This window comes from Thamnophis sirtalis, unplaced genomic scaffold (assembly GCF_051295495.1).
Source record: "Thamnophis sirtalis isolate CommonGarterSnake01/CBP01778 unplaced genomic scaffold, rThaSir2_p1.2 scaffold_4, whole genome shotgun sequence".
Lineage (NCBI taxonomy): Eukaryota > Metazoa > Chordata > Lepidosauria > Squamata > Natricidae > Thamnophis > Thamnophis sirtalis.
Window position 1 is genome coordinate 116,767,750 of NW_028261384.1, and position 26,649 is coordinate 116,794,398.

A 26,649-nucleotide genomic window follows, 5' to 3' on the forward strand; every position below is an offset into this window, starting at 1 on the left:
AGGGGGGGGGGAAGCAAAGGAGTAGACAAACTGTTGTGTACATCAAGAATATGGGTTCATTGTCAACAGGAAAAAATGTTTCTTTTGCGCAACCTGGTAAAGTCAGACACTCACACTTCAGTTTTCCCTGATTTCAAAGGTTACTTAATGTGTTGGATTCAGTTTTGTATTGTGGTTTTGTCTTAATCATCTTGTATGCCAACAATTTTTTTTTTACAGCTGGTCATGTTTACCTAATTAATTGATGAAACCATTACTTGAGGCTAAAAGGGAGGCTCTGAATCACTGGGAACCTTCTTATTTATTCCAAAGAAAAAGACTACCAATACAGTCTGGGGTGTTTACTTTGGAAAATTTATTCCATTTAAAACACGGAAGTTAAATTCAGAGGGGGGGGGGGAGGAATGCCTCAATCTTTTTTGGAGGGTGGCAATTATTTGGCAACCAATAGAACAGTGAGGGCTACACCTTTTTGTTGTCAAGTTCCGAAAGCGCATGCATGAATGCACTTACTCGCACACGCACACACACACAAACACACCCGCACCCCATTTTGGGTCTGGAAGGCCTCCTGCACCAACCTGGAAGCCAAAACGGGGCAAGGGGCGCTGTGTAAGGCCTCAAAATGCAATGCGAGTGCCCCCCCCATGCATGTACCCTGCCCCCGTGCATGCACGGCAGAGGCTCAAAGACGAGCTGGCCAGTGGGAGGCGCGTGCGCTTGTGCATTGGAGCTGGGCTGGGGCGACAGCTGGTATACCCACAGAGAGGGCTCTGTGTGCCACTTGAGTGCCATAGGTTTGCCATCACGGCTACAGAAGGTAGCCAAGCCTCTCACACCCGGGAGACCTCACAGTCCTGCATAGCCAAGATGTTTTCATAGACAGCCGGATGCTCCAGGATCACCCTGTTGTTCTTTGGAGCAGACTGGATCCCATCCAGGAGACACTGGTGTAAGAAGACATACTGGTCCTGTAGAAAAGGAGACAGGAGCAGGGGAGGATTTGACAGCTGAAACAGGCAGGAACAATTGATTTGAGTTGTCCCACAGGAACATCACCAGTAAACAGCAGTGGTGGCCAATTTGTTGTGGCGGGGGGTGGGTGGGTGGGGAAGAGATGATGCAGAAATTGCACTGGGAAATGTGACTCTTTGTATAGCTATGCACGTGGCAAGCTCAGTTCGGAGCCGATTCAAATGTACCCCAGTTCCTGCCAGAGCATAAACCCATCTGCCCAGTTTCGGGGAAAGTGCCCAGCTGATTTCAAAACGCCAGGTCAGATCAGACCTGGAAGCAGTAATTGGTCCTGGAAGATCACCAGAAAAATCCATGGCTGTTTAGGAGATCAGAACAAAAGCGATTGGCAGTGGGAGATCAACAGAGAATTTCAGGGCAGCAGCCTAGCCTTGGAGGGTTAAAAATTTAATACTGCAAGAAGACAACTGTTTCCTCCCTGTTGCCAAGAAAACTAAATAGATGTATTGATGTAGTCACCAGGAGTAGAGCTCAACTCCAAGGCAGGTTTATCTTGTCACAGTAAATCGAAACACCAACTGAGTGGCTTCACAAGGCTAGTCCTGGTTAATAAGCGGATAGAAAATGACCAGGAAGTTCTTGATGAAGATCAAAAGCACCCCAAGGAAGAAGACCTCCATGGTAGTGGATCTGGCTATTTGAGAGACCGCCTTCTGCCAATTACCTCCCTGCGTCCCATCAGATCGCATAGAGTTGGCCTCCTCCGTATTCCATCTGCCAGTCAGTGCCGACTGGCGACTACTCGGAGGAGAGCCTTCTCTGTTGCGGCTCCGACACTATGGAACAATCTCCCCGTGGAGATTCGTACCCTCACCACCGTCCAGGCCTTCCGCACAGCCCTCAAGAACTGGCTAACCCGTCAGGCCTGGGGATAATCTTATTTCGCCCCGCCCGAATGTTGAGTGAATGTTGAGTTTTTATTGTTAATTTACTTTGTGCACATTTCTTTTCTTTTTTGTATTGTCCTACACTCCCCTTCCTTTTTTGATTGTAAGCCGCCCTGAGTCCCCTCAGGGAAAAGGGCGGCCTATAAATAAATAAATCCAATCCAATCCAATCCAAGACCATAGCAAAGGTGCTTTTCCAAAAGACAGCTGGAGTTTCTTGATTATTATTTTTTTTGGCTTGGAAAACATTTCACTTCTCATCCAAGAAGTTTCTTCAGTTCTAACTGACTGGTGGGGAATGGAAGGGTTTATATTCTTTGCAGTCATCTGGTTGTTAGCACTCTGAAGGTCAATTACTAGCTCTCTGAGAATTGTTGAGGCCACTTGGGGGTTTATCTGTGCCCTCAGGGTCTCCTGAATCAGAGTGCAGATGGCTGTGGAACTTTCTTGGGACTGCTGAAAGGACTAGGGTCAGGGGTGGGATTGAAAAATGTCAGCAACTGGTTCTCTGTAGGTGGGTACAGCCATGGTGGGCTTGGCCTACTCATCCTCCTGCACCATGGCGGGGGAGGGGACGTTTTTGGAGGCTGGAAACAGGGTTGTTTTTGGACTTCCGGTAGGCTTTTCCTGAGCCTCCAGGAGAGCGAAAATGGCCTCCCCAAACTCCAGAGACTCTCCAGAGGATGGAAACGGGACCGTTTTTCACCTTCCCAGAGCCTCCGTGCGAGGCCTATACTTACCTGGCATAGTGGTGGGTTTCAAAATTTTTTGGAACCTACTCTGTGGGTGTGGCCTCCTTTGTGGGAGTGGCTTGCCAGCCATGTGACCTGGTGGGAATGGCTTATAGGCCATGTGACCTGGTGGAAGTGGCTTGCCGGCCATGTGTTCTCTCTCTCTCTCTCTCTCTCTCTCTCTCTCTCTCTCTCTCTTTCTTTTTCTTCTTTCCACTCTCTCTCACTCTTTTTCTTTCTTTTTTCTTTCTTTCTTATTTCTTCCTTTCTTTCTCTCTCTCTCTCTCTCTCTCTCTGTGTGTGTCAGTCTGTCTATCTCTCTGTGTGTGTGTCTCTGTGTGTGTGTGGCAGTGGTGGGTTTCAAAATTTTTTGGAATCTCTTCTGTGGGTGTGGCCTGCTTTCCAGTAGATTTGGTAAATTTGACGAACCGGTTCTACCGAACTGGTGCGAACCGGTAGGAACCCACCTCTGCCTGGCATGAAGAACGGGCCGTGTGGAGACTCCTGGGAGGGGAGGGTGGGGCATGCAGTTCCTTGCAACAACCCGTTTGGCAAACCAGATGCAAAATTAACATGCGGTTCTCCGGAACTGATGCAAACTGGCTGAATTCCACCCCTGACTATGATGTAGACAAGTGTCATGTCCTTCATCCTCTGTTGAGGGAGGGCTGTTCAATTTAACATAAGCCTTCAATTTAACATAAGAGCATACACCTCTTTCAAATCAATGTTCCCTTTGGTCTTGTTGCTAGCAAAACTAAATGAATGTATTCAGGACATCATTAGCAGTTGAGCTCTACCTGAAGGATCATCAGCCATTGCTATATTAGTTACATTAGGACTTTAAAAGTAGGATTAATCAATTTAGCAGTCATTCTGAACTTTAGTTATTTGGTTTTTGACTTGACATAATATGTGAACTCAGCTACAGTTGCTGGTAAAGCAAACTTTATGAATCCACATAATATGTGAAATAGCTCATTGAACCAACCCAAGAGAAGGAAACCATAACTCACAAGTGGGCCTACACAGTGTGTGTTTTAGGTCTTAAACTCTTAATAACTGCATTCTTCTTGTCTATAGCAGCGTTCCCCAACCTTTCAGACTGGTGCGGGAGGGGGGAGATTGCATGTTCTGCATGAGCAGTGGGAGAGCGCCAAAGTGCCAGTTTGGATTGGTTCTCCTGAATTGGTAGTAGAAATTGCGGGTGAACCTGCCCACCTACCCTGACTCTATGGCATCCCATTTAGGCACATTTTAAAGCCAAAGCGCATACAAGAAAAGCTGAGCACATGTGCAGATGGGTACGCGCTTACATTTGTGAACTGATAGGGAAGGTAACTGAATACCACCCCTGACAAGCGTGCATGCACCGCTCCATTGGCACAAGTGACAGGCATGCATGCCCACTAGTCATGCAAATGGACCACACCAGAGGTGGGTTGCAGGCGGTACGCCCCGGTACGGGCGTACCGGAGCCAGCCTGGAGCACCGGATACTGTTCTGGTACGGTGCGCCGGAGGGCCCACCCGCCTGCCCAAGCTCCTTACTCGTCTTTTAAGGCTTCCGTGCTTCGTGCACCTGCATGGTATGAACAGCGCCTGTGCGATGCTCTGCGGAGCTGCTGGAACATCACAGAGGCTTGTAGAGGCGCTAAGATGCATGCGCATGCTGCACACATGTGCATGTGTGCTGCACGCATCCATGTGGACGCCGCCGGGCTGGTTCCAACTGTGCTGATTGGAACGGGATCCGGAACCAACCACTGGACCACATACATGTTCACCCACTACTCGTGCAAATGGGGATGCGGTCTACAGAGAATTAGAAATTGTGACTTTTAAGACAGATGTGTTGAGTTCAATGTTGTTTACATATGTGGACTACAGGAGTGTCACCTAGGGATGATTGTAGTCAAACACATCTACCGCAGAGGTGGTATTCAGCAGGTTCTGACCAGTTCTGGAGAATCGGTAGTGGAAATTTTGAGTAGTTTGGCGAACCGGTAAATATCACCTTTGACTGGCCCCGCCCCCATCTATTCTCTGCCTCCTGCGCCCCAGCTGATCGGGAGGAAATGGGGATTTTGCAGTAACCTTCTCCTGGAGTGGGGAGGGAATGAGGATTTTAGTATCCTTCCCCTGCCATGCCCACCAAGCCACCCCCAACCAAATCATGGCCACTAAACCACGGCCACAGAACTGGTAGTAATTTTTTTTGAACCCCACCACTGATCTACGGAGTAAAAGTAGGAAAGGCTGCAATTCTAACAACAAAGAATATGTAAACTAGATGCATATGTGTGCACATGTGTGTGCTAAAAATATAGAAGTGACAAAAAAATACAGCAAACCAAACCCAGGCAACATTGTTTGAAATGAAAGAGAACGTAAAAATGCCATTATGTTGTTGAAATAACTGCAAAGTGCTAATTGAGTCAGTCAATTAACTCAACCATTAACTTTTACCTTTAAAGCCCTACATGGCTTGGGACCTGGATATCTGCGGGACTGCCTCCTGCCACATAACTCCCAACGGCCTATAAGATCTCACAGGCTGGGCCTCCTTCGGGTACCATCGACCGGGCAATGCCGGTTGGCGACTACTCGGGGGAGGTCTTTCTCTTTAGCTGTCCCGGCCCTGTGGAATGATCTACCCGCAGAGATCTGGACCCTTCCCACTCTCTCAGCCTTCTGTAAAGCCACTAAAACCTGGCTGTTCTGGCAGGCCTGTGGCTGTTGACACCAAATGTGGTTCAGCCCCACTTAGAACGGAGTGCATGGTGTGTTTTAAATCTGTTTTTTAAATCTATCTATCTTTTTTTTCCCTTTCTTTTGATTTACGTTGTATTGTTAGCCGCCCAGAGTCCTACGGGATTGGGCGGCATACAAATATTATTAAACTTTCAAACTTTCAAACCAGTGGTACCTTCAGAACTGAATAGTCTCCTAAATGCATGCACTTCAACTCAACCCCCCCCCCAATTCTTAGCAAGTGCAATGCTGGCTCAAATAATTCTGGGAGCCAGATTTTACATTAGGTCATCCAGATTGGAGGAGATTGTAGTGCCTTTTGTATTGGGGAGCAACAGCTGGACAGAGCAATATTCTTAAATCCTTCTTTTTGGATCTCATAAGTACAGGTAGCCCTCCACTTACAACAGTTCATTTAGTGACCATTCAAAGTTACAATGACACTGGAAAAAGTGACTTATGGCCATTTCCCCATACTTACGACCACTGCAGCAACTGACTCATATTTACGATGCTTGCAGTACCCCAGGAACATTTGATCTGCTTTTTTGTAGCCTTCTGACAAACACAGTCAATGGGAAAGCCAAACTGACTTAAGGACCATGTTGCTAACTCAGCAACTGCAGTGACTCACTTAACAATGGTGGCAAGAAAGGTCATAAAATGGGACAAAGCTCACAACTGCTTTCTTGCTTAGCAACAGAAATGTTGGGCTCAATTGTTGTCATAGGTGGAGGACTTCCTGCATCTGCCAACTGTAGAACACGAGAAGGGATATTGGTCAAATCCAGAGGAGTTCTCAAAAGGGGCTCTGGAGCACAAATCCTCCTGTAATCCCTTGACAAATTCTCTAAAGATTTCAGAGGAGACGTTTGCCCATAGATCGGATCTGCTTCTACGTGCCACTGATTCCAGGGGTGGGTTTCTGCCGGGATTACTGCCAGTTTGGTGCACGTGTGATTTTGTGTGCGCGGCTCACTTCACTCACACGCCGGCCTGATGCATGCTCCATGCACATGTGCAGTGGCCTATAAATAGGTTTGTGCATGCGCAGAACACTTTAAAAGGTCAAAAAAAAGAAGAAGTTGCAGCGACTGGGGAAGCAATTTGGGGTGTGGCCAGCCTGCCATCCTTACCGGTTCGGGAGACCCAGTTTCCACTACTGGTTCCACCAAACCAGTGTGAACTGGTAGGAACCCACTTCTGACTGTTTCCCATTCTCTCACCTCATTCTGGATCATGAGTGGACGGTTCCTTCTCAGTTCTTCAACAAATGAAAAGACACCGATCTCTCCTTGGTCCTCGGCTTGGCATAGTAGTGAATCTAGAGAAATAAATGTGCCTGTCCGGCCCACCCCAGCACTGGAAAGGTGGAAAAATGGGGGAGGAAAGGCAATCAGGCATGGACAACCTTAACTCTGCTCTCTATCTGTATGTAGAGACTAAGGGAGATGACTTTGACAGACATATGCAAGAACGTTATATAAGCAGAGAGGGCTAAAATAGTCCCAGGAAGCAAAATAGTATTTGGAACTCACTCAGGCTGGTTTGTTCCTGATTCATTGGAGCATAAGAAGATAAAGTAAAGCACAAACATTTTGCAAGATTCTGTTATTATAGCTATCTTAGTAAAGTATAGCTCTAGTTCTTGGTGGAGTTGATTTTCTAGCCTGTTATAGCTAGTATGGTGGAGACCATGGGAGATATTCTTATTTAGTCTGGGGCCCTATAGATATCTTGAACCTATAGATATCTTGAACTTCAACACCCATCATCTCCAGCCACCCATGACTTCCTTGGGGCTTGATTTATTGGAAGGTGAAGGGAGATGGAAGCTAAGTGGAGAAGCTCCTAATCAATATTACCACTTGGCTTAGAAAGGAGAGTGATTCTGAGCAGACCCTTTGGAGAAGATCTCAGCTATGAGTGTCCCACCTCCCACCTTGGTTCTTTCTTGCCCAGACCTTCTCACTTCCATTTGACGTACCTGCAGTGCACCAGAACTGGCCCATTATCCTTTATTTTGTCTAAGTCCTCCCTGACAAGATCTCGGAAATGAAGAATGGTGTCAGTGGTCTGTGGCACTCCATGATCTGGCCATGATGTGTAGTGATAATGCCTAGCGTGACGAACTTCAGACGTGATTATCTGTTGAGAAACACAACGTTCAGATATTCCCATCACCAAGGGGTATGTGTGTGTGTTTGTACTTGGGAATTCTTGATATTCATCAATGCCTATTTCCCTTTCTTTTCCACTATATCCCTTTTTGACTAGGGATAGGTACCTGAACCTGCAAAAGGAAGGATGTGTTTTTCCTTGGAATGGCTAGGGTGGAAGTCACTCTGAAAAGGATTGATCTATGTAGCACTTGTTATTGTATTTTAACCTCAGGAGGAGAAGGCAATCTCAAGTCTCTGGCACTCACCCGCTTGATACAGAAGTCACGGATGGTCCAATCAGAGAGGATGGTTTCTGTGATAACGGATACAGTAATATCATCATAGGTGCAGGGTGTGTAATCCAAGGGCCAGTAGTGCTCACATTTCACCTGGAAGGAGAATATAGGACATTTAATGGCATTTGTAGCACTGGGACAAGAGGTAAAGTTATTAGATGCCTGTCAAGTTTGGTGTCGACTGTCCCACTCAGTCACCTAGCAAAGAAAGACTCCTGGCCATTTGTTTCCCCCAAGACTATTCTTCAAATGGTTACAGGAATAGCTTAAGCTGAATCTGAGGAAAGCAAATGTCCTCTCCCCCCCCCACCCCTGGCCATCCCCTGGTTATGTGCAAATATCCAACCAGCTGCTTGTATATTGTTTAGGACAGTGGTCCCCAATCTTTTGGGCACCAGGGTCCAGTTCCATGGAGAGAGGGTTTCCATGAACCAGAGGATTGTGTGGTTTCACCTGCGGTCTGCATCCTGCAAATGGGGCTTCGCTTGTTTGCATGGCCCAGTTTCTGGCATGCTGTGTACTAGTGCTGGTCCACAGATCGGGGATCTCTGGTTTAGGAAACAGGTACTCGGTTCCCAGCTCTGCATATCATTACTTGCCCTTGGTTGGCTGTAGCTTCTCATAGGGCTCGGCTGGGCTTTTATTCCCATCTTCTTTCTTACATTCCAATCCTTCCCCCTCCTCCCCCATCTCTCTCCCCCCCCCCCCGCAGGCTGTCAGCTCATGAAGCTTGGATGGGTGAGATGCAGCCACAACATTTGGATTCTGCCACAATTAAAACTCAGCCCTGCCTCTCTCAAAAGGTATCTGAAACAAAGAGCCGTTCTCACCCGTCCGTTCTCAACACAATTTGTGAGCATGACTATGGTGGTGATGCGCTGTTCCCATATCATGCGCCAGAAGTCATGGAGTGTGGTAGGCGTCGGACCCTGGGCTGCAATGAACTCCTTTTCCTTCTTGTATCCCTTGGGAGGAGAGTGGTATTTATACCAATTTATATGTACATACTGTATACACAAAAACATTTGTTCGCTTTTAAAACCATTTTCACATTTCTAAAGCTGTTGCACGTTATGATCAACGTTGCCTTGGTCAAAACAAAGCCCTGAGAATCGGGAGAAGTGAACAAAACAATTGTTTCAGAAATACAGAGCCTTGTGGTCCTGCACTTGGGCTGAAATCACATTACTTCCCATTAAGTCATTAGGAGTACATAGGCTTCCAGACTAATAGATCCCAAAGAGTAGAACTCAATTTAGAGATGACCTAAAAGCAAGCACTTCAATACGTGGTGCTCATTTACGACTACTACTCTGCAACGTGACGGGCAAAGCCAAAGCAGATTCCCAAAATGGCCTTTGTTAAGTGAAGATGAAAGGTTTGGAGGGGGGGGAATAGAATCCAAATTACATTAGGCATCAAGGCCAAACATATATTGCATCGAATGGATATAATACATCCAGTTAGCAGTATCAGTGATGGAAGATGGGGAGAGGCAACTATTTTCCGGGTGGGGGTCATATTTGGGTTTTTGGCTGTGGGGTCGAAATCCAGAAAATAGGTGTATTAAAAATAACTGGATCCAGGACACAATTGAGTTGTCATTAGCACTGTATGATCAAATGAAGTGAAGTTGCCAAAGCGTGCAGCAGCTGCCAAAAAAGCCAACACTGTTCTAGGCTGCATAAATAGAGGGATAGAATCAAAATCATGTGAAGTGTTAATACCACTTTATAATGCCTTGGTAAGACCACACTTGGAATATTGCATCCAGTTTTTGGTCACCACGATGTAAAAATGATGTTGAAACTCTAGAAAGAGTGCAGAGAAGAACAGCAAAGATGTTTAGAGGACTGGAGACTAAAACATATAAAGAATGGCTGCAGGAAGTGGGTCTGTCTAGTTTAATGAAAAGAAGAACTAGGAGTGACATGATAGCAGTTTTCCAATATCTCAGGGGTTGCCACAAAGAAGAGGGAGTCAACTTATTCTCCAAAGCTCTTAAGGGCAGGACAAGATGTAATGGGTGGAAACTAATCAAGGAAAGAATCAACCTAGAACTAAGCAGACATTTCCTGACAGAACATTTAAACAGTGGAAAAACTTGGCTCAGAAGTTTTAAAAAATTGGAGGATGCTTCAACACATCCAAAAGACACCAGGTTGGAAAAAAAAACTATGATAAAGTCTCAGCAAAGGGAAACTGAATGTCACACTCTGCATTCATGATTCCTACTCCCTGGCAGCTACATATCTAGCTCTGTACACAGGAGAAGGAACAAAGACATCCATTGTGCTGCACAATTATAATGTGCTAGCCTTGTTTGTCTTTTGTAAATAGGACTTACTTTCCATTAAGCTAAATTAACTGAGTTTGTTTACAACAGCTACTGTATAGAGACTAAAAACATATGAAGAACGGTTGCAGGAATTGATTAGGTGTAGTTTAATGAAAAGATGGGGCTAGGAGGTGACGTGATAGCATGTTCCAATATCTCAGGGGCTGCCACAAAGAAGAGGGAGTCAAGCTATTCTCCAAAGCACCTTCAAAGCAGGACAAGAAGCAACAGATAGAAACTAATCAAGGAGAGAAGCAATTTCCTGACAGAACAATTAATCAGTGGAACAACTTGCCTCCAGAAGTTGTGGCTGTTTTAGTCTTGGAGGTTTTTAAGAAGAGATTGGCCAAACATTTGTCTCAAATGGTATAGGGTTTCCTGCTGAACAGGGAGTTGGACTAGAATACCTCCAAGGTCCCTTCCAACGCTGCTATTCTGTTCTGAATATGGCTATGGTCCATTATTTAATCCTTTCTCCCTTCTGTCACACTAAAAATGGTAATTCACTAGCTATTATGAAAGGCTTCTGGATACAACATCTAATACCAGGGTTGTACATTATTCATCTTGGCATTTAGGGTTGATTTGGAGTACTTTAAACATGTTCCAGAATGGGTTACTTGGGGACTCCGAATTGGCTTCAATCTACTTCTTCAGCCCTCTTAGCCAACATTATTGCATCCCTAAAAGGCAATAGCGAAGACATACAGGTATGTAGCTGGCATTGATGTAGTCTGAATAGGGATCTTCTTGCTTGAGGGTGAGGTGGACTCGTGCATGGTCATCTGTGGAGAAGAACCAAAAATGTCACTCAGGGAAAGACTGATAGCAAAAGAATAGAACTGAAGATAAGACACACATAGGACCTCAATCTTTCCAGTTGAAACCCAGCATTGTCTCTGTTACTGTTCTGAACCAGACTTCCTAGAAAGCAAGAAGCAAAGTCTTGGTCCTGGCAAAACCTCTTTTATTTATACAACTGTGAATTCCTTTCATTCACAGTCAGCAAGGCTTAGCAAACAGTCTTTCAAAGGAATGTTTATCCACACACACCTTATCTCATTTGGAGCGCTTCCAGATAACTAGTTTGCAAATGCAGAGCAAGGCAAACTTGGCACAAAGTCTCTTATAGTCACAAACAGAACTTTCCACTCTTGAAATGACTGAATGAATGAATGGTTTCCTGCAAAAGCCCCCTCCCTGTTCGCTCCTCTTTTTTTCCTATGGGAGGGGCCAATCAACTCCAAGGTCTGGCTTTACTCCTAAGTCGACCCTGCTTTCTTAGTTATTCTTGTCCTCCTGGCAGCTCTGTGCATGCGCACACTGGGAACAGCCTCACTGCTGTCTCTCTGCCTCTGATTCAGAGCCCTTGTCTGAGCTTTCCTCAATCCCCCAGGACTGGCCCATGTTCCTCCCCAACCTCCTCACTGTCTGACTCTGCTGCCAGCTGTGCTGGCTGCCAGTGGGCCACAACAGTTATATTACATCGGTCCAGAATCCTAGATAAGGATCAGTGATTCTCAAGCACTAATGTAGAGCATTTTACATTTCCTCTGTGGAATGGGGATATTGAATTGCATCAAAAGCAATTAGATTTGAATCAGATTCCTGTTGTTCAAAATTCAAGCAGGCTCTTTTATGTTAAGTAGATTAGGGATGGAATTCTAGATTGAAGATACAGGGCTTTTGAAATGCTCTTCAATTCCTTTAGCAGTGCTGGCTATAAGAGGCAACTGTATTTTCTTCTGGATAATGATACAACATGATATATATTTATCAGCACAAATAAAAAACACAAATATAACAAAGGCAACAGTAAAAATATTGGGTTTCTGTCGTGATGGACTCTTGTGACGAGCCGATTGACAGATGATGGAAGCAGTTAGCTTCCTCCCATAATTGAGGCTTACCAGGGGTTGTGACTCTAAATATATACCTTCTTCCCTGGCTTCAGCTGATAAGGAGGAGACCTGTGGCTTAAAGGCTAAGACGTTCGCCTAAGATGCAATACAGCACAGGTTCGAATCCCAGTAAGGGTATGGCTAGCTGATGAGAGCTAAATAGCTTGAAATAGATCTATACTAGTCTCCCTTTATTTATTTATCAGCACAAATAAAAAACACAAATATAACAAAGGCATATATATATGTTCGATAGAGATTCTACAGGATGGTCAAAAAGAACAGGATGGTGGAAAGGGCTTGGATCACACAGCCATCAGTTTAACCATTTGACTCTTTTGCGAATATGCCTGGAGTGTGATGCCCTCCTCCCTCAGTGTGTGTGTGTGTCTGTGTGTGTGTCTGTGTGTTATATAATGTAGGATGTAGTCTGGAGTCCCAGGAGCTGAGCTCAGAGGACAGAGAGTAAGCAGAGTTTGGAATGTCTAATAGGCAGGAAGTGGGCAAAGATGGAACCTTCCTAGCAATTCAGAGAGTATATCTATAGATATGCAGATTGCAGTTTTAGTCTGGCAAGATTCTGTCTGTAGACAGAACAACAATAAATAGCAACAGCAATAGAATTTAGAATTATGTACCGCTCCATAGTGCTTTGCAGCACACTCTCAGTGATTTACAATGTCAGCATATTGACCCCAACAATCTGGGTCCTCATTTTGCCAACCTTAAAAGGACGGAAGGCTGAATCAACCTCGAGCCAACCAGGATCAAACTCCAGACTGTGGGCAGAGTTAGCCTGCAATACTGCATACCATTGTGGCACCAAGGTTTTATATGCCACCAGAATAACGATACTCCTCAAAAGCAACTCCATGTGTCATCCTTTGTGTCAGCCTCACATTGTGTTTGTGTAGTAGTGCACAAGGAAGCACAGGGCAGATTGCATGAACGCTATTCTGGGTCTTCTAAACATGATGGAGGAGGGCTTACAATGGACCTATTCAGTCATTCGATTTGATGCCATTGGGCATCAAATCACAATTCTCAGTTCAAGAGGCTGCTTGACTGTATCTCCTCCAAAGAAGCAACCCTTGGCCTTCTTTGGCCCAGTTTTAAACTTAGTCCTTGTTTTCCTCCTCCATCCCAGATTGGGTCTCATTCTGGTAATTTTCTTGCAGATGGACATTGAGCATGGCCTTCCAATGGGTTCATTCTGATGGGTGGGAAAGAATAAACTAATAAAAAGGTCCATGAGGTAAGGGAATGGGACTTACATGGCAGAACGTTGCTATAGCGATTCTTAGCTTGATTTTCTTGCTGCTGGGCTACACTCTGGAGCTGATCTGTTCCTATGTCCTGCAGTTGCTATTATGTAGGCAAGGAAAGGAGAAATATTGACTCAGTAAAGCAGAGCACAGAGGACTTCCAAAATAAGGCAAAGCAAAAACAATAGGGAAAATAAGCTGTCGAGCAAGAGTGATATTGTATTGGAAATTGTCTTCCTTTAAATAACAGAATGACAGAGTTGGGAAGGACCTTGGGGGGGGGGTCTTCTAATTCAACCCCCTGCTCAGGCAGGAGGCCCTATATCATTTTTGACAAATGATTGTCCAATCCCTTCTTAAAAGCCTCCAGTGTTGAAGCATTCATAACTTCTGGAGGCAAGTTGTTCCACTGGTTAATTGTTCTTACGGTCTGGAAGTGACTCCTTAATTCTAGTTTTCTTCTTTCTTTGTTCAGTTTCCATCCATGGTTTCTGGTCTTGTCTTCAGGTGCTTTGAAAAATAGGTTGACCCCCTCTTCTTTGCGGCAGTCTCTGACTTATTGGAACACTGCTATCATGTCACCCCTAATTCCTCTTTTCACTAGACTAGACATACCCAGTTCCTGCAAATGTTCTTGATTTGTTTTAGCCTCAAGCTTTCTAAACATTTTTGTTGCTCTTTTCTGCACTCTTTTCAGAGTGCAGACATCTTTTTGATATTGTGGTAACCAAAATTAGATGCAGTACTGTGTGGTCTTACAAGGCATTATAAAGCAGTATCCCCTGATCTTGATTCTATCCCTGCCCTTCACTCCCTATTTTCAACTTTTTTTCCAATGTGTCTGTTCAGAATAAGTCCCACAAAGTGTATTGAGACTAAATACTAGCAGGATGAGGATAGATATCCTCCTGACCAATTGCTTTGCAGTTGTGGTAGGTTAAAAATCCCATCATCCTAAACCATCACGCCTTGAGATTGATAAGCACACATCAATTGTTAAAGTTGCAGAGATTTGTTAAAAATTGGAGAGGTCCAAAGCTATTTTATTTTAAATTTCATTTCATTTCATTTTTCATTTTATTAAGCATTTATAGGCCGCCCTTTTCCCTGAGGGGACTCAGGGCGGCTTACAATAAAAAGGGAGGGGAGTGCAGGACAAAACACAAAAAGAAAATGTGAATAAAAATAATTAGCAATAAAAAACCCAACATTCATTCAACATTCGGGAGGGGCGAGAGTAAAGTCTTATCCCCAGGCCTGACGGGATAGCCAGATCTTGAGGGCTGTGCGGAAGGCCTGGACGGTGGTGAGGGTGCAGATCTCCACGGGGAGATTGTTCCATAGCGTCGGAGCTGCAACTGAGAAGGCTCTCCTCCGCGTAGTTGCCAGTCGGCACTGACTGGCGGATGGAATTCGGAGGAGGCCTACTCTATGCGATCTGATGGGACGGAGGGAGGTAATCGGCAGAAGGCGGTCTCTCAAATAGCCAGATCCACTACCATGGAGCGCTTTATAGATGGTAAGAAGGACCTTGAAGTGCACCCGGAGACCAACAGGTAGCCAGCGCAGCTCACGGAGGATCGGTGTTATGTGGGCGAACCATGGTGCGCCCACAATCACTCGCGCGGCTGCATTTTGGACTAGCTGAAGTCGCCGGATGCTCTTCAAGGGCAGCCCCATGTAGAGCACATTGCAGTATTCCAGCCTAGAGATCACAAGGGCTCGAGTGACTGTTGTGAGGGCCTCCCGGTTCAGGTAGGGCCGCAACTGGCGCACCAGGCGAACCTGGGAAAAATGCCCCCCTGGTCACAGCTGATAAGTGGTGGTCAAAACTCAGCTGTGGGTCCAGGAGGACTCCCAAGTTGTGGACCCTGTCTGAGGGGTATAAATTTTGACCCCCCAGCCTGAGCGATGGAACGTCAGCCAAATTGTTGGGAGGAAAACACAACAGCCACTCGGTCTTGTCCGGGTTGAGTACCAGTTTGTTAGCTCTCATCCAGTCTTTAACAGCCTCAAGACCCCGGTTCATCACGTCCACCGCTTCATTGAGTTGGCACGGGGCGGACAGATACAACTGTGTATCGTCCGCGTATTGATGGTATTTTATCCCGTGCCTCCGAATGATCTCGCCCAGCGGTTTCATGTATATGTTAAACAGCATGGGGGATAAGACCGAACCCTGCGGCACCCCATAAGTTAGGGGCCTCAGGGACGATCTCTGCCCCCCCACCAACACCGACTGCGACCTGTCCGAGAGGTAGGAGGAGAACCACTGTAAAACAGTGCCGCCCACCCCCACCTCCCGCAGTCGTCGCAGAAGGATACCATGGTCGATGGTATCGAAAGCCCCTGAGAGGTCAAGGAGAACCAGGATGGACGTGTGGCCTCCATCTCTGGCTCTCCAGAGATCATCGGTCAATGCGACCAAAGCGGTTTCTGTGCTGTAACCGGGCCTGAAGCCTGACTGGAAGGGGTCAAGATAGTTAGCTTCCTCCAAGGTACGCTGAAGCTGGAAGGCCACCACCTTCTCAACAACCTTCCCCACAAAGGGGAGGTTGGAGACTGGACGGTAGTTATTAAGAACAGCTGGATCCAAGGACGGTTTCTTCAGGAGGGGTCTCACCACCGCCGTCTTAAGCGCGGTGGGGAAGTACCCCTCCCGAAGAGAGGCGGTAACAACCGCCTGGATCCAGCCTCGGGTCACCTCACTGCTGTTGGCAACCAGCCAGGAGGGACATGGGTCCAGTATACAGGTGGAGGCACTCACAGCTCGCATAGCCTTGTCCACATCCCCGGAGGCAACATCCTGAAACTCAACCCAGAGATGGTCTGCCAAGTCATTCCCTTGTGTCTCGGCTGGATCTGCGGGGTTGGAGTCCAGGTCCGACCGAAACCGAGCAACTTTGTCCGCCAAGAACTGAACATACTCCTCAGCCCTACCCTGTAAGGGGTCCCCCGTCTCCCTCCTATTTAGGAGGGAGCGGGTTATCCTAAACAGGGCGGCTGGGCGGGACTCGGTGGACGCTACCAAGGTGGCAATGTGTGTTCTCTTAGCTGTTCTTAATGCCCGGATGTACTCCTTGGTGCATGCTGTCAAAAGTGCTCGGTTTGGTTCGAACCTATTGGATCTCCACTGGTGCTCTAGGCGTCTCCTCCGGCGCTTTATCTCCCGGAGCTCCTCAGTGAACCAAGGAGGCCTCCGGGAGCCGCTGACCCGGAGGGGCCGTAGTGGCGCAATCCGGTCCAGAGACTCTGACGCTGCCGAGTGCCAGGCAGCAGCAAGAGTCTCCGCCGAACTGTGGGCGAGAGTATCAGGAATAACCCCAAAACAGTCATTCCTTTGCATCCTAGATCAAACTAATTAGAGATAGTCCTCGATTTACAGCAGCTCATTTAGTGACTACACAACAGCACTGAAAAATGTGACTTACGACAATTTTCCATACTTACAACCTTTCCAGCATCCCCATGGCCACGTGATCAAAATTCAGACTCTTGGCAACTGGCATGCATTTATGATGGGTGTTGTGTCCCAGGGCCATGTGATCATCTTTTGCGACCTTTTGACAAGCAAAATCAGTGGAGAAGCTAGATTCACTTAGCAACCAGGTTGCTAACTTATTGACTGCAGTGATTCACTTAACAACTGTGGCAGGAGAAGTCATAAAATGGGGCAAAACACACTTAATAAATGTCTCACTTAACAACAGAATTTTTGGACTCAATGGGGGGTCATACGTCTACCTGTTTCTTCTCTGTGCTTGTTGTCCACTGAAGTCAGTGATCCCATACATGAGAATTGGTGGAGAAACACAAAATACTGAAAATTGATTTCCTTGAACCAAATTCTGAACCATGTTTTTATTGTATGCAGTTCAGGTGTGGAGCTGGAACATTGTTTCCCTTCCTCACCCCAACCCATACTCCACTTGAAAAAAAGGACTTGGGGATCTTAAAATAAGGGAAGCCAGATTGATAATTAACATCTGGGATCCATCATTCATACCAAGGAAAGGTTTGCCTGGTGCCAGACAAATGATGCATTTCAGCAGATATGGGGGGAAAGTTATACAAGAATTCAACACACTACGGAGGACCACTGAGCTATGATGCTGTTGCCAAATCTTCCCCATGGCAGCCACAAGATGAGTGGGCTTAAGCTGCCAGAACCGCAGTAAGCATAGCTATTGCTGAGGATTCCGGAAGTCCCTAAATACGAAGGCTAATTGGCCTGATAGATGAGAAAATGTGTTGCTTAGTGTTTGTTTATTTAAAATGTCAATCAATCAGAGTAGAGCCCGAAGGGACCTTCGAGGTCTTCTAGTACAACCCCCTATACCGTGATGGTGAACCTATGTCACGCATGCTATAGGTGGCACGGGGAGCCATATTTTCTGGCACACCGGCTGTCAGCTCTGGTGTGCATGCAAACACAGGCCAGCTGATTTTTGGCCTTCCAGAGGGCTGGGGGAGACCGTTTTCACCCTCCCCAGGCTTCAGAAAAGCCTCCGGAGGTTGGGAAGGGTGAAAAACAGGCCAATGGGCCAAACAGAAGTTTGTTCCCAAACTTCCAGTTGACTCGTTGGGGCCGTTTTGTGCCTTCCCCGGGCTTTAGGAACGACTACAAAGGCTTGGGAGGGCAAAAAATGGCCCCGATGAGCCAACCGGAAGTTCAGGGATGAACTTCCTGGAAGGAAGTTAGAAAGTTTCTCCTTAATTCCAGGTTGCTTCTCTCCTTGATTAGTTTCCATCCATTGTTTCATGTCCTGTCCTCTGATGCTTGGGAGAATAAGTTGACCCCTTCCTCTTTGTGGCAACCTCTCAAACTCAAGGAGCTGCTGATTCAGTTCTACAGAGGAATTATTGAGTCTGTTATTTGCACCTCTATAACTGTCTGATTTGGTTCTGCAACCCAACAAGACAGACACGGACTTCAGAGGATAATCAGAACTGAAGAAAAAGCAATTACTGCCAACCTGCCTCCCACTGAGGACTTATACGCCGCACAAGTAAAAAAGAGGGCTGTGAAAATATCTACAGACCCCTCACATCCTGGACATAAATTGTTTTAACTCCTACCCTCAAAACACCCCTATAGAGCACTGTACACTGAGACAACTAGACACAAGAATAGTTTTTTTCCAAACACCATCACTTTGCTAAACAAATAATTCCCTCACCACTGTCAAACCATTCACTAAGGCTGCATTACTATTACTATTAGTCCTTTCATCATTCCTATCACCCATCTTCTCCTACTTATGACTGCAGGACTGTAACTTTGTTGCTTGTATTCTTACTATTTAAATTGATACTGATTGTTTCCTGATTGCTTATTTGTACCCTATGACTATAATTAAGTACCTTATGATTCTTGACAAATGTATATTGTCTTTTTATGGACACTGAGAACATATGCACCAAAGACAAATTCCTTGTGTCCAATCACACTTGACCAATAAAAAATTCTATTCTATTCTTTTCTATTCTAAAAAAGAAATCCTGCAATGTCCAAAGAAGCCTCTTTAAGTTTCTGAGGTCTTAAAAAAAAAAGCTATTATGCCAGAATTTTTAACAACCGTCAAAAATGGAAAACAACTCTTTTCCAAATATCATTCTTGTAGGGCATTCTTTAACAAGATTTATTGAGATGAATAACATGAGTTTATAAAAAAAAAATCCAACAATTGGAATTGCTGATAATGGGGATATTTGCAATGGGCTGCTTATATCACAAACACTTCAGCCTTTATCAGTTTGGAAACTCTTATACACAGCAAGAACAGAATTGCTAACAAATGGAACAAAACTGGTGACATATTAATATAAAAAGCTCAATATGATATGTTTGAGTTATAGAGCCCTCATTTTTAACAAACATATTTCAAGGTATCATGAGAAAAGGGATCGATTGGATTTTAACAAACTGATGTTTACTTGTTCATTTCCTCAAATCCAATTGAACCAACTGGAAATTCAAGCTTTGCCGAAGTAAAATTGAAAACCCCAATAGTTTCTAAGAACAGTGGAGTGTGGTGGTTGCAAGTTAATTTAAGAAGTATCAACAGCTCAGGTGCTAACACTTGGTTTGCCTACTCTTTCTGAATAACTGATGTTTGCACTGTTGGGAACAATATATTTATAGATATTTCACAAATGCGAAGAGAAACAAGAAATGGCTAGGTGGTGATTTTCAAACTGCTCCTCCCACAAAGGAAAGCAGATTGCAAGTCTCATCAAGGGATGTTTCCCATATACAGGTGGTACTCAATCTACGACCACGATGGAGCCTAACATCTTTGTTGCTAAGTGAGACATTTGTTAAGGGAGTTTTGCTACACTTTTCTTGCCACATTTGTGAATCACTGCAGCTGTTAACTTAGTAACATGGTTGTTAAGTGAAACTGGCTTCCCAGATTGATTGGCTTTGTTCATCAGAAGTCATAAATATGAATCAGTTGCCAAGCGTCTGAATTTTGGCCACGTGTGCATGAGCAGACTGCAATGGTCACCAGTGTAAAAGAACGGTCATAAGATGCTGTTTCTCAGTGCCGTTATAACATTGGACGGTCCCTAAGCGTACTGTTGTAAGTCGACAGGACAATCTGAATGAATCCTATATTAGAAATCATACTGTTCTGGCTCACCTCCTCTTGCCCCTCCCCTCTCCCTTGGCATAGCTCAGAACTTTCCCAAAATGCACCATCATTCTTTTCGGGAACTCTAGGAGTTGCAGACTCTATTCCCCTGGGGAATGTCAGGTTAATAGTACTCCAGGCAGCATTTTCATGCCGTTGTCTTGAGAGAGAACATAGAAATCTAAATCTATTATTCAAAGCCCCAAAGGGGAAGTTTAGATCTTGTGGAGATTCTCAGTCATCCAATTCACAGTTGTCTCAATTGTGCTTTTTTTTTCTTCAAAAGGCAACTGGAGTTGTTCTTTTTCTCCTTTGAGGAGGAAGAAGGTGGCAACCTTTGCAGCAGTTCCAATAAGATTTCACAACCAATTGCACCCTGGGGGTCCTTGGTGGTCTCTGAGCTTGCTTGTTTTCTTGCAGAAGTTTCATTACCCAAACTAGGTAACATCATCAGTGCTAGTCAACTGCACCAGGGATGGTATTCACTTAGCTTCCCTATCAGTTCGCAAATGTGAGCTCACTTCGCCCTCATACGCCCGCCCACCTCTGTGCATGCGCTCTGTGGCACGACAAAACCGTGCTCGACTAGGCCACGCCCAATTAAACCGCGTTGCTGACGTCATCAACAGTGCGGAGAAAGAAGGGCGCTTTGAATAGCGCTTTGAAAGCAAGCTGATTCAACTTAAGGTAAGGGTTAGCTTTAGGGTTAGCTTTAGGGTTAGATTAAGGGTTAGGGTTAGGTTTAAGGTTAGGTTAAGGGTTAGGGTTAGGGTTAGGGTTAGGTTAAGGGTTAGGATTAGGTTTAGGGTTAGGTTAAGGGTTAGGTTTAGGTTTAGGTTTAGGGTTAGGTTAAGGGTGAGGTTTAGGGTTAGGTTTAGGATTAGGTTTAGGTTTAGGGGTTAATTTTAGGTTTAGCGTTTACAGCGTGCTTCTGTCTCCGCGCTGTTGTCGCCCTGTTGATGACATCAGCTACGCGGTTTCATCGAGCGCGGTTTAGTTGGACGCGGTTTTGTGGTGGAACCCATGCGCTCAGCCTTCCACGCATGCACTTTTTGGCTTAAAAAAGGGGCCAAATGGGATGCCATAGAGCCGGGGTGGGTGGGCTGGGCCACTTGCAATTTCCACTACTGGTTCGGATGAACTGGTCCCAACTAGTAGAATACCACTTCTGAACGGCACATTGTTTCAGATGATCCTGAGAGGAAAGATAAACCCCTGGAGTGGCCTCAACAGCTCTCAGAGAAAGTGCTAAGGATCAGTTGACTCCCATCCCTCTCCCCATCCTCTCAGAACCTATCCTCCACTCCCCCCACCGTCTAGTCCAGTGGTTCCCAGGCCCCACAGGGGGACAATTTGATTTTTAATGGGGGCAATTTGAACCTTGCTTGAACCAAGTTAATGGACTTTTAGGCTTCGTCCGCTTGAGTAAGTTTTTGAGTAAAATAAGAATTATATGTCATGGGGGGCATCAGGATTTTAGAGATGCTTAGGTGGGGCATAGCCAAAAAAAAGATTGGGAACCACAGGCCTACTCTCAACAGTCTGTGCCTATCCTTCCATTCCCCCAGCACCAGTACTGATGAAGTTTCTTGGATGAGAAGTAAAATGTTCTCTTTTTCTTCCTCAGAGAGAATAACAGAACAACGGAGTTGGAAGGGACCTTGGAGGTCTTCTAGTCCAACTCAAGCAGGAAACCCTATACCATTTCAGACAAATGGTTGTCCAATCTCTTCTTAAAAACGTCCATTGTTGGAGCACCCACAACTTATGTCATTCTACTGTTTAATTGTTCTGTCAGGAAATTCCTCATTAGTTCTAGGTTGCTTCTCTCCTTGATTAGTTACCACCCATTGTTTCTTGTCCTGCCTTCAAGTGCTTTGGAGAATAGGTTGACCCCCCTGTTCTTTGTGGCAGCCCCTGAGATATTGGAACAGTGCAAAAACAACAAGAATAACAGTCCAGATCCTTTTAAAGAGGGAAAAAAGTACCTTTGAAGCCACTTTAGAGGTTCTTCTATGGGACATCCCGGTGAATATTTGAAGAACATTATCAGAGCTCCTATTTCCATGTATCTGATTCCTAGGCCCCTGAAGTGTGGGACCTGGAACTTGACACCATAGACAAAGTGGAGTCTAACCAATGTAGACCACACTGGAACATACAATCTCCTTGTAGATGCTTTGCACATTCAAGCAGAATAATACGATGACTTGAAATGGAAAAATAGAGGGAGCCTCCCTTGGGCAACATTTTACACTGAAGGGAATAACTGAACTATCATTGTGACATGACATTTTATTTTTCTTCCCTTCTGATAGAATATGCAAAGTCTTAGGGCAAGAACTAAAATACAGTTTGTTTGTTTTTTTAAAAGAGAAAATGGCAGAGGAAAAAGCTCTAATGGTAAATATCACTGATTCAATGTCAGGGCACTTTATTTTTCTGATGTTTCACAATAACACAGGAGTGAGCAACAGGAATTGAATCATTTTTTAAAATATTGCATCCGTTTATAAGCATTAGGAAACATGGACAGCAGAGTGATAGCAGAGTTTGTGGTGAAAGTCGGTTGGATGGTTTCTCCAGAAATGTTTGATCAAAAGGAATGTCTGCTCCATTGAAACTCCTTTAGACATTCACCCATATTCAAAGAGAAAGCTCAGTGGAGCAAAATCTTTGTTTCCCCAGAATGCTTTGTCCTGGAGCAAACCAACAGCCCCATGAGCCTCTGACTGTCAATGCTGGATTTTGGGCACTGTAGGCAGAGTGGTTTCTAAGCCCTGCCTAGAGATACAGGGATTTGGGGGATGGATTCTTCTCTATGCCAGTCATGTGTTTCTCTACTGAACTATGAACTCTGCCTCCAACTTCATACCTGGTATTCAACGGCAAAGCCAAAAGCACTATCTGACAGCATCTTGTAGTAATGATGTGGGAAAGCCGACACAGGTACTGCCCCAAGGACTCTATAACAGATAAACAGTAGAGAAATTGGATCTTTTTATACCAAAGGTGAAGTTACTCCAAGGAGTTTGGTGGGAATTCTTCAAGATAGGCCAGATTAGGAAATCAATGATATGAAGGTCACTATTTTTATTGTAAAGCTATAGTAACAGAATCTTGCAACTCTGAATGGGCTTCTCTGCATCCACTTTATCTTCATCTGGACTAAGGAGGGGCTTGTGTGAGACAAGTTTTTTAATGGTCCAGACTTAAGTCCCTGACTACTGTCTTAGTAGCAATTCTCCTGTCCTTCAAGACCTTTCCTTCATTTCCCTATATCTGGCCTACATTGCATCTCTCTATCTTTCCCTCTCTCCCTCCTTCTCTGTGTGTGTCTCTCTCTCCTTCCCTCCCTCTATCCTTCCATCCCTCTCTGTGTGTGTGTCTCTCTCCTTCCCTCCCTCCCTCCCCCTTTCTCCCTCCTAATTCTAGGGAGTGCTTGCCTTCACCATTGCTTGGCTTCAAACAAGGTCATATGGTGCTACTCTTCTAAAAACCTTTAAAAAATTATTCTTACCGAGGTAAGCTCATGTCTGTATTCTGCTGCTCCAAGACATCTGTCCTTCTGAAAGCAAGGCAGGAAAATTGGAAGTAACACTTGGGCAGCATCTGTTAGTACTCCCACCCTTATCAGTACAAGGAATGTCGGATAGGAGACTGCTGAATTGAAGTCAACAATGCGAGGCCTATTTCCAGGAACTCCAGAAGTCAGTTGTCCATCATCATGATCTGAGCACTACTCAAATTCCAAGATACCCAACTGATATTTATAACAATAGGCAGTTAATTCATGGATAGGTTATATTCAGGCAACCTTTCCCTAATCTAGAGCTCTGGAAATATGTTGGATCAATTCCCATAATATTCAATCGGTCCTTGCTGTAGACCAGGGGTGTCAAACACAAGGCCCATGGGCTAGATCTGGTCCGCAATGTGTTCAGATCCATCCCACGGGGCCGTCCTGGAAAATGTAAGGAGGCCAGCCCGCATCACTTCAGCACGGTCTACCCAATGCAAAGAGGAAACATCAGGCCAGTGTGGCTTCAGCCTGGTCTACCCAGTATGAAGAGGGAACATGTCACCAGTTTGGGGAGTGGCATCAAGCTGGCCAGGCCCACCCAGTCAGCCATGCCCACCCAGTTGCCCCAACCCCGATCAACCAGAGCCCTGATGCGGGCCTTAATAAAATTGAGTTTGGCACCCCAGCTGTAGACAAATGTCTAGTGCAAAGGTTGCTAAGAATGGGGTCCTTGATGCTCTCTGAGCTTGGTTGCTTGCTTACAGATGTTTCATTACCCAGCTAGTTACTATCATCAGTACCAGCAGTGCTAGCTAGCTCAGGAAGTTACCTAGCTGAACACTGAAATCCCTGCAGAGCACCAAAGAGTCTTCAGAGAGCACCCAGGACCCTAGAAGAGTTCAACCTTAAGCTAAAAATATTCCCATCTATTGGTGCTCATAATCTCAAACATGACGGCTTGGCTGAGGGACAAAGGAGAAATGGAACATTACCTTAGCTGGAACTTATGGTATATGTGGGCGACAAGGAGAACAGCAGGGACTTAAAACGGGGAAAGTTAAAAGTGAACATGGGTATTGTAATAGATCCCTGAATTTTGTAATGAGAAGATGTGGCTTAGAGACCTAACAATGAGGAAGGAAAAAAAAGTTGGGCTGTGAATGACTGTCACCGCGGGGGGGGGGGGGAGGGAGGGGGGGTTGTATGTTTAAAATTGTATTTGTATTTGTATGTTTTACTCTTTAAAAAATGTATAACTAATAAAGATTACTTTAAAAAAAAATTTTTTTTCAAAAAAATAATAATCTCAAACATGCTTACCTGAGTCTCCTGAAACCGAAGAACAGGAAGCAAAAGATGACCAAGAAAAACAGCACCGCAAGAAGGGATCCAAGGAGAGCCACTGAACACAGAAAGAAAACATAAGATCTTTGGACAAACAACCGGGCCCCAAAATGTATGAAACAATTGGTACTCTCCAAATGGAATGGGCTTCTTCAGAAACCATTACTTAAATTGCTTGTGATGCCACTGCATGATTAACACATAATTGACACTAGGATGGTCTTAGATCTCACCTGTAGTATCAATGGAGCACTCCACAGGGTCTGAGACTACGTATTGGTTGTACCAAAACGTTTTTATTTTAATTTGGTAGACTTTGGCAGGCTGAAGTCCTTGAATCACCACGGGTTCACTGCAATTTGACTCATTTTTCCAGGCTCGGTCTGACACAAGGACCACAATTTTACTAACAGCGCTGCTTGGACAGGTCCAGGATAAATTCAGACTCCAGCTATGTTGCAAAGGGACGCATTTCAAATCACTTACTTGTTCTGGCTCTGTACAAGCGAGAAGGGAAGAAGGTTAGAGAAACGTCTTCTCACAACTTCACCAGTTCATTCTACCAACTTTATCCAACCCGGAGTGTCTAGAGGGCTGCTCCCATCAGAGAAAATGAAGCAGCCACCTTGAGAAAGTTGCAAAAAAAGGAGCGAAGCTCCCACTAGGTTCCCTTTTGATTAGAGCAATGTTTCCCAACCTTGGTGACACTTTAAGTCCTGTGGACTTCAACTCCCAGCATAGCTGGCTGGGGGATTCTGGGAGTTGAAGTCCACAGAACTTAAAGTGTCACCAAGGTTGAGAAACACTGGATTAGAGCAACATTTGGGCTGTGAAACTCTATTTGATTATTAAGTGGCAGCTAATGTGTGTCTGCTGCCAACTGGTGGGCTTCTGGAGTTTCCAAGCAAGTTCTGACAGCCATCCTGTTGATCAATCATGTCAATCATGTCAATCATGTCTTCTTCAGCTGCTCCTGGGTGCTCATTTGCCTTAAGCACCCCTGCCTTTTTCCCACTACATGCAAAGACCTAACTCTCTGGAGAAGGCTCTAATGTTGGGAAAGGTAAAGATTCCCCTCGAACATATGTGCTAGTTGTTCCCGACTCTAGGGGGCGGTGCTCATCTCTGTTTCAAAGCTGAAGAGCCAGTGCTACCCAAAGACGTCTCTGTGGTCATGTGGCTGGCATGATTAAACCCCCAAGATACATGCAACGCTGTTACCTTCCCACCAAAGATGGTCCCTATTTTTCTACTTGCATTTTTTACATGCTTTCGAACTGCTAGGTTGGCAGAAGCTGGGACAAATAACGGGAGCTCACTCTGTTATGCGGCACTAGGGATTCGAACCGCTGAACTGCTGATCATTCTGATCGACAAGCTCAGTGTCTTAGCCACTGAGCCACTGCATGAAAGGTAGAAAGAAAGAAAGAGAAGGGGAAGACTAGCAACAAGGTAGATGGACTCTGTTGCCGTGGTGAGGGATATACCTTTGGGAGACCTAAAATTTTTATTTTTATTTATTTTATTTATTTGTCTTGTATGCCGCCCACTCCCAAAGGACTCCGGGCGGCTTACAAAAGACAAGGGAAAGAGGGGAACAAAACAAAGACAACATATTAAAAACAAAACCAACATTCACAATTTCTGTGGAGGTAGATGCTTCTCAGCTCCCCCCAGCCTGCTGGAACAGCCAGGACTTGGTGGCTTTGCGGAAGGCCGGGAGGGTAGTAAGGATCCGGATCTCAACAGGGAGCTCGTTCCAGAGGGCCGGAGCTG

At 45.3% G+C, this 26,649-nt stretch overlaps 1 protein-coding gene across 1 annotated transcript in view; it reads right to left on the minus strand.

Annotated features, from left to right (window-relative positions):
- Positions 1-413: 413 nt before the first annotated feature.
- PTPRH (protein tyrosine phosphatase receptor type H) overlaps positions 414-26,649 on the minus strand; it is a 56,028-nt gene continuing 29,792 nt past the window's right edge. The window contains exons 9-19 of the mRNA XM_087713856.1: positions 25,107-25,370; positions 24,850-24,931; positions 23,527-23,574; positions 22,882-22,972; positions 13,378-13,468; positions 10,911-10,987; positions 8,695-8,829; positions 7,835-7,957; positions 7,394-7,554; positions 6,633-6,768; positions 414-971 (exon numbers count right to left, since the gene is read on the minus strand). Of these exons, the coding sequence (XP_087569982.1) occupies positions 834-971; positions 6,633-6,768; positions 7,394-7,554; positions 7,835-7,957; positions 8,695-8,829; positions 10,911-10,987; positions 13,378-13,468; positions 22,882-22,972; positions 23,527-23,574; positions 24,850-24,931; positions 25,107-25,370 (1,346 nt within the window). The 3' untranslated portion in view covers positions 414-833. The remainder of the gene's footprint in view (positions 972-6,632; positions 6,769-7,393; positions 7,555-7,834; positions 7,958-8,694; positions 8,830-10,910; positions 10,988-13,377; positions 13,469-22,881; positions 22,973-23,526; positions 23,575-24,849; positions 24,932-25,106; positions 25,371-26,649) is intronic.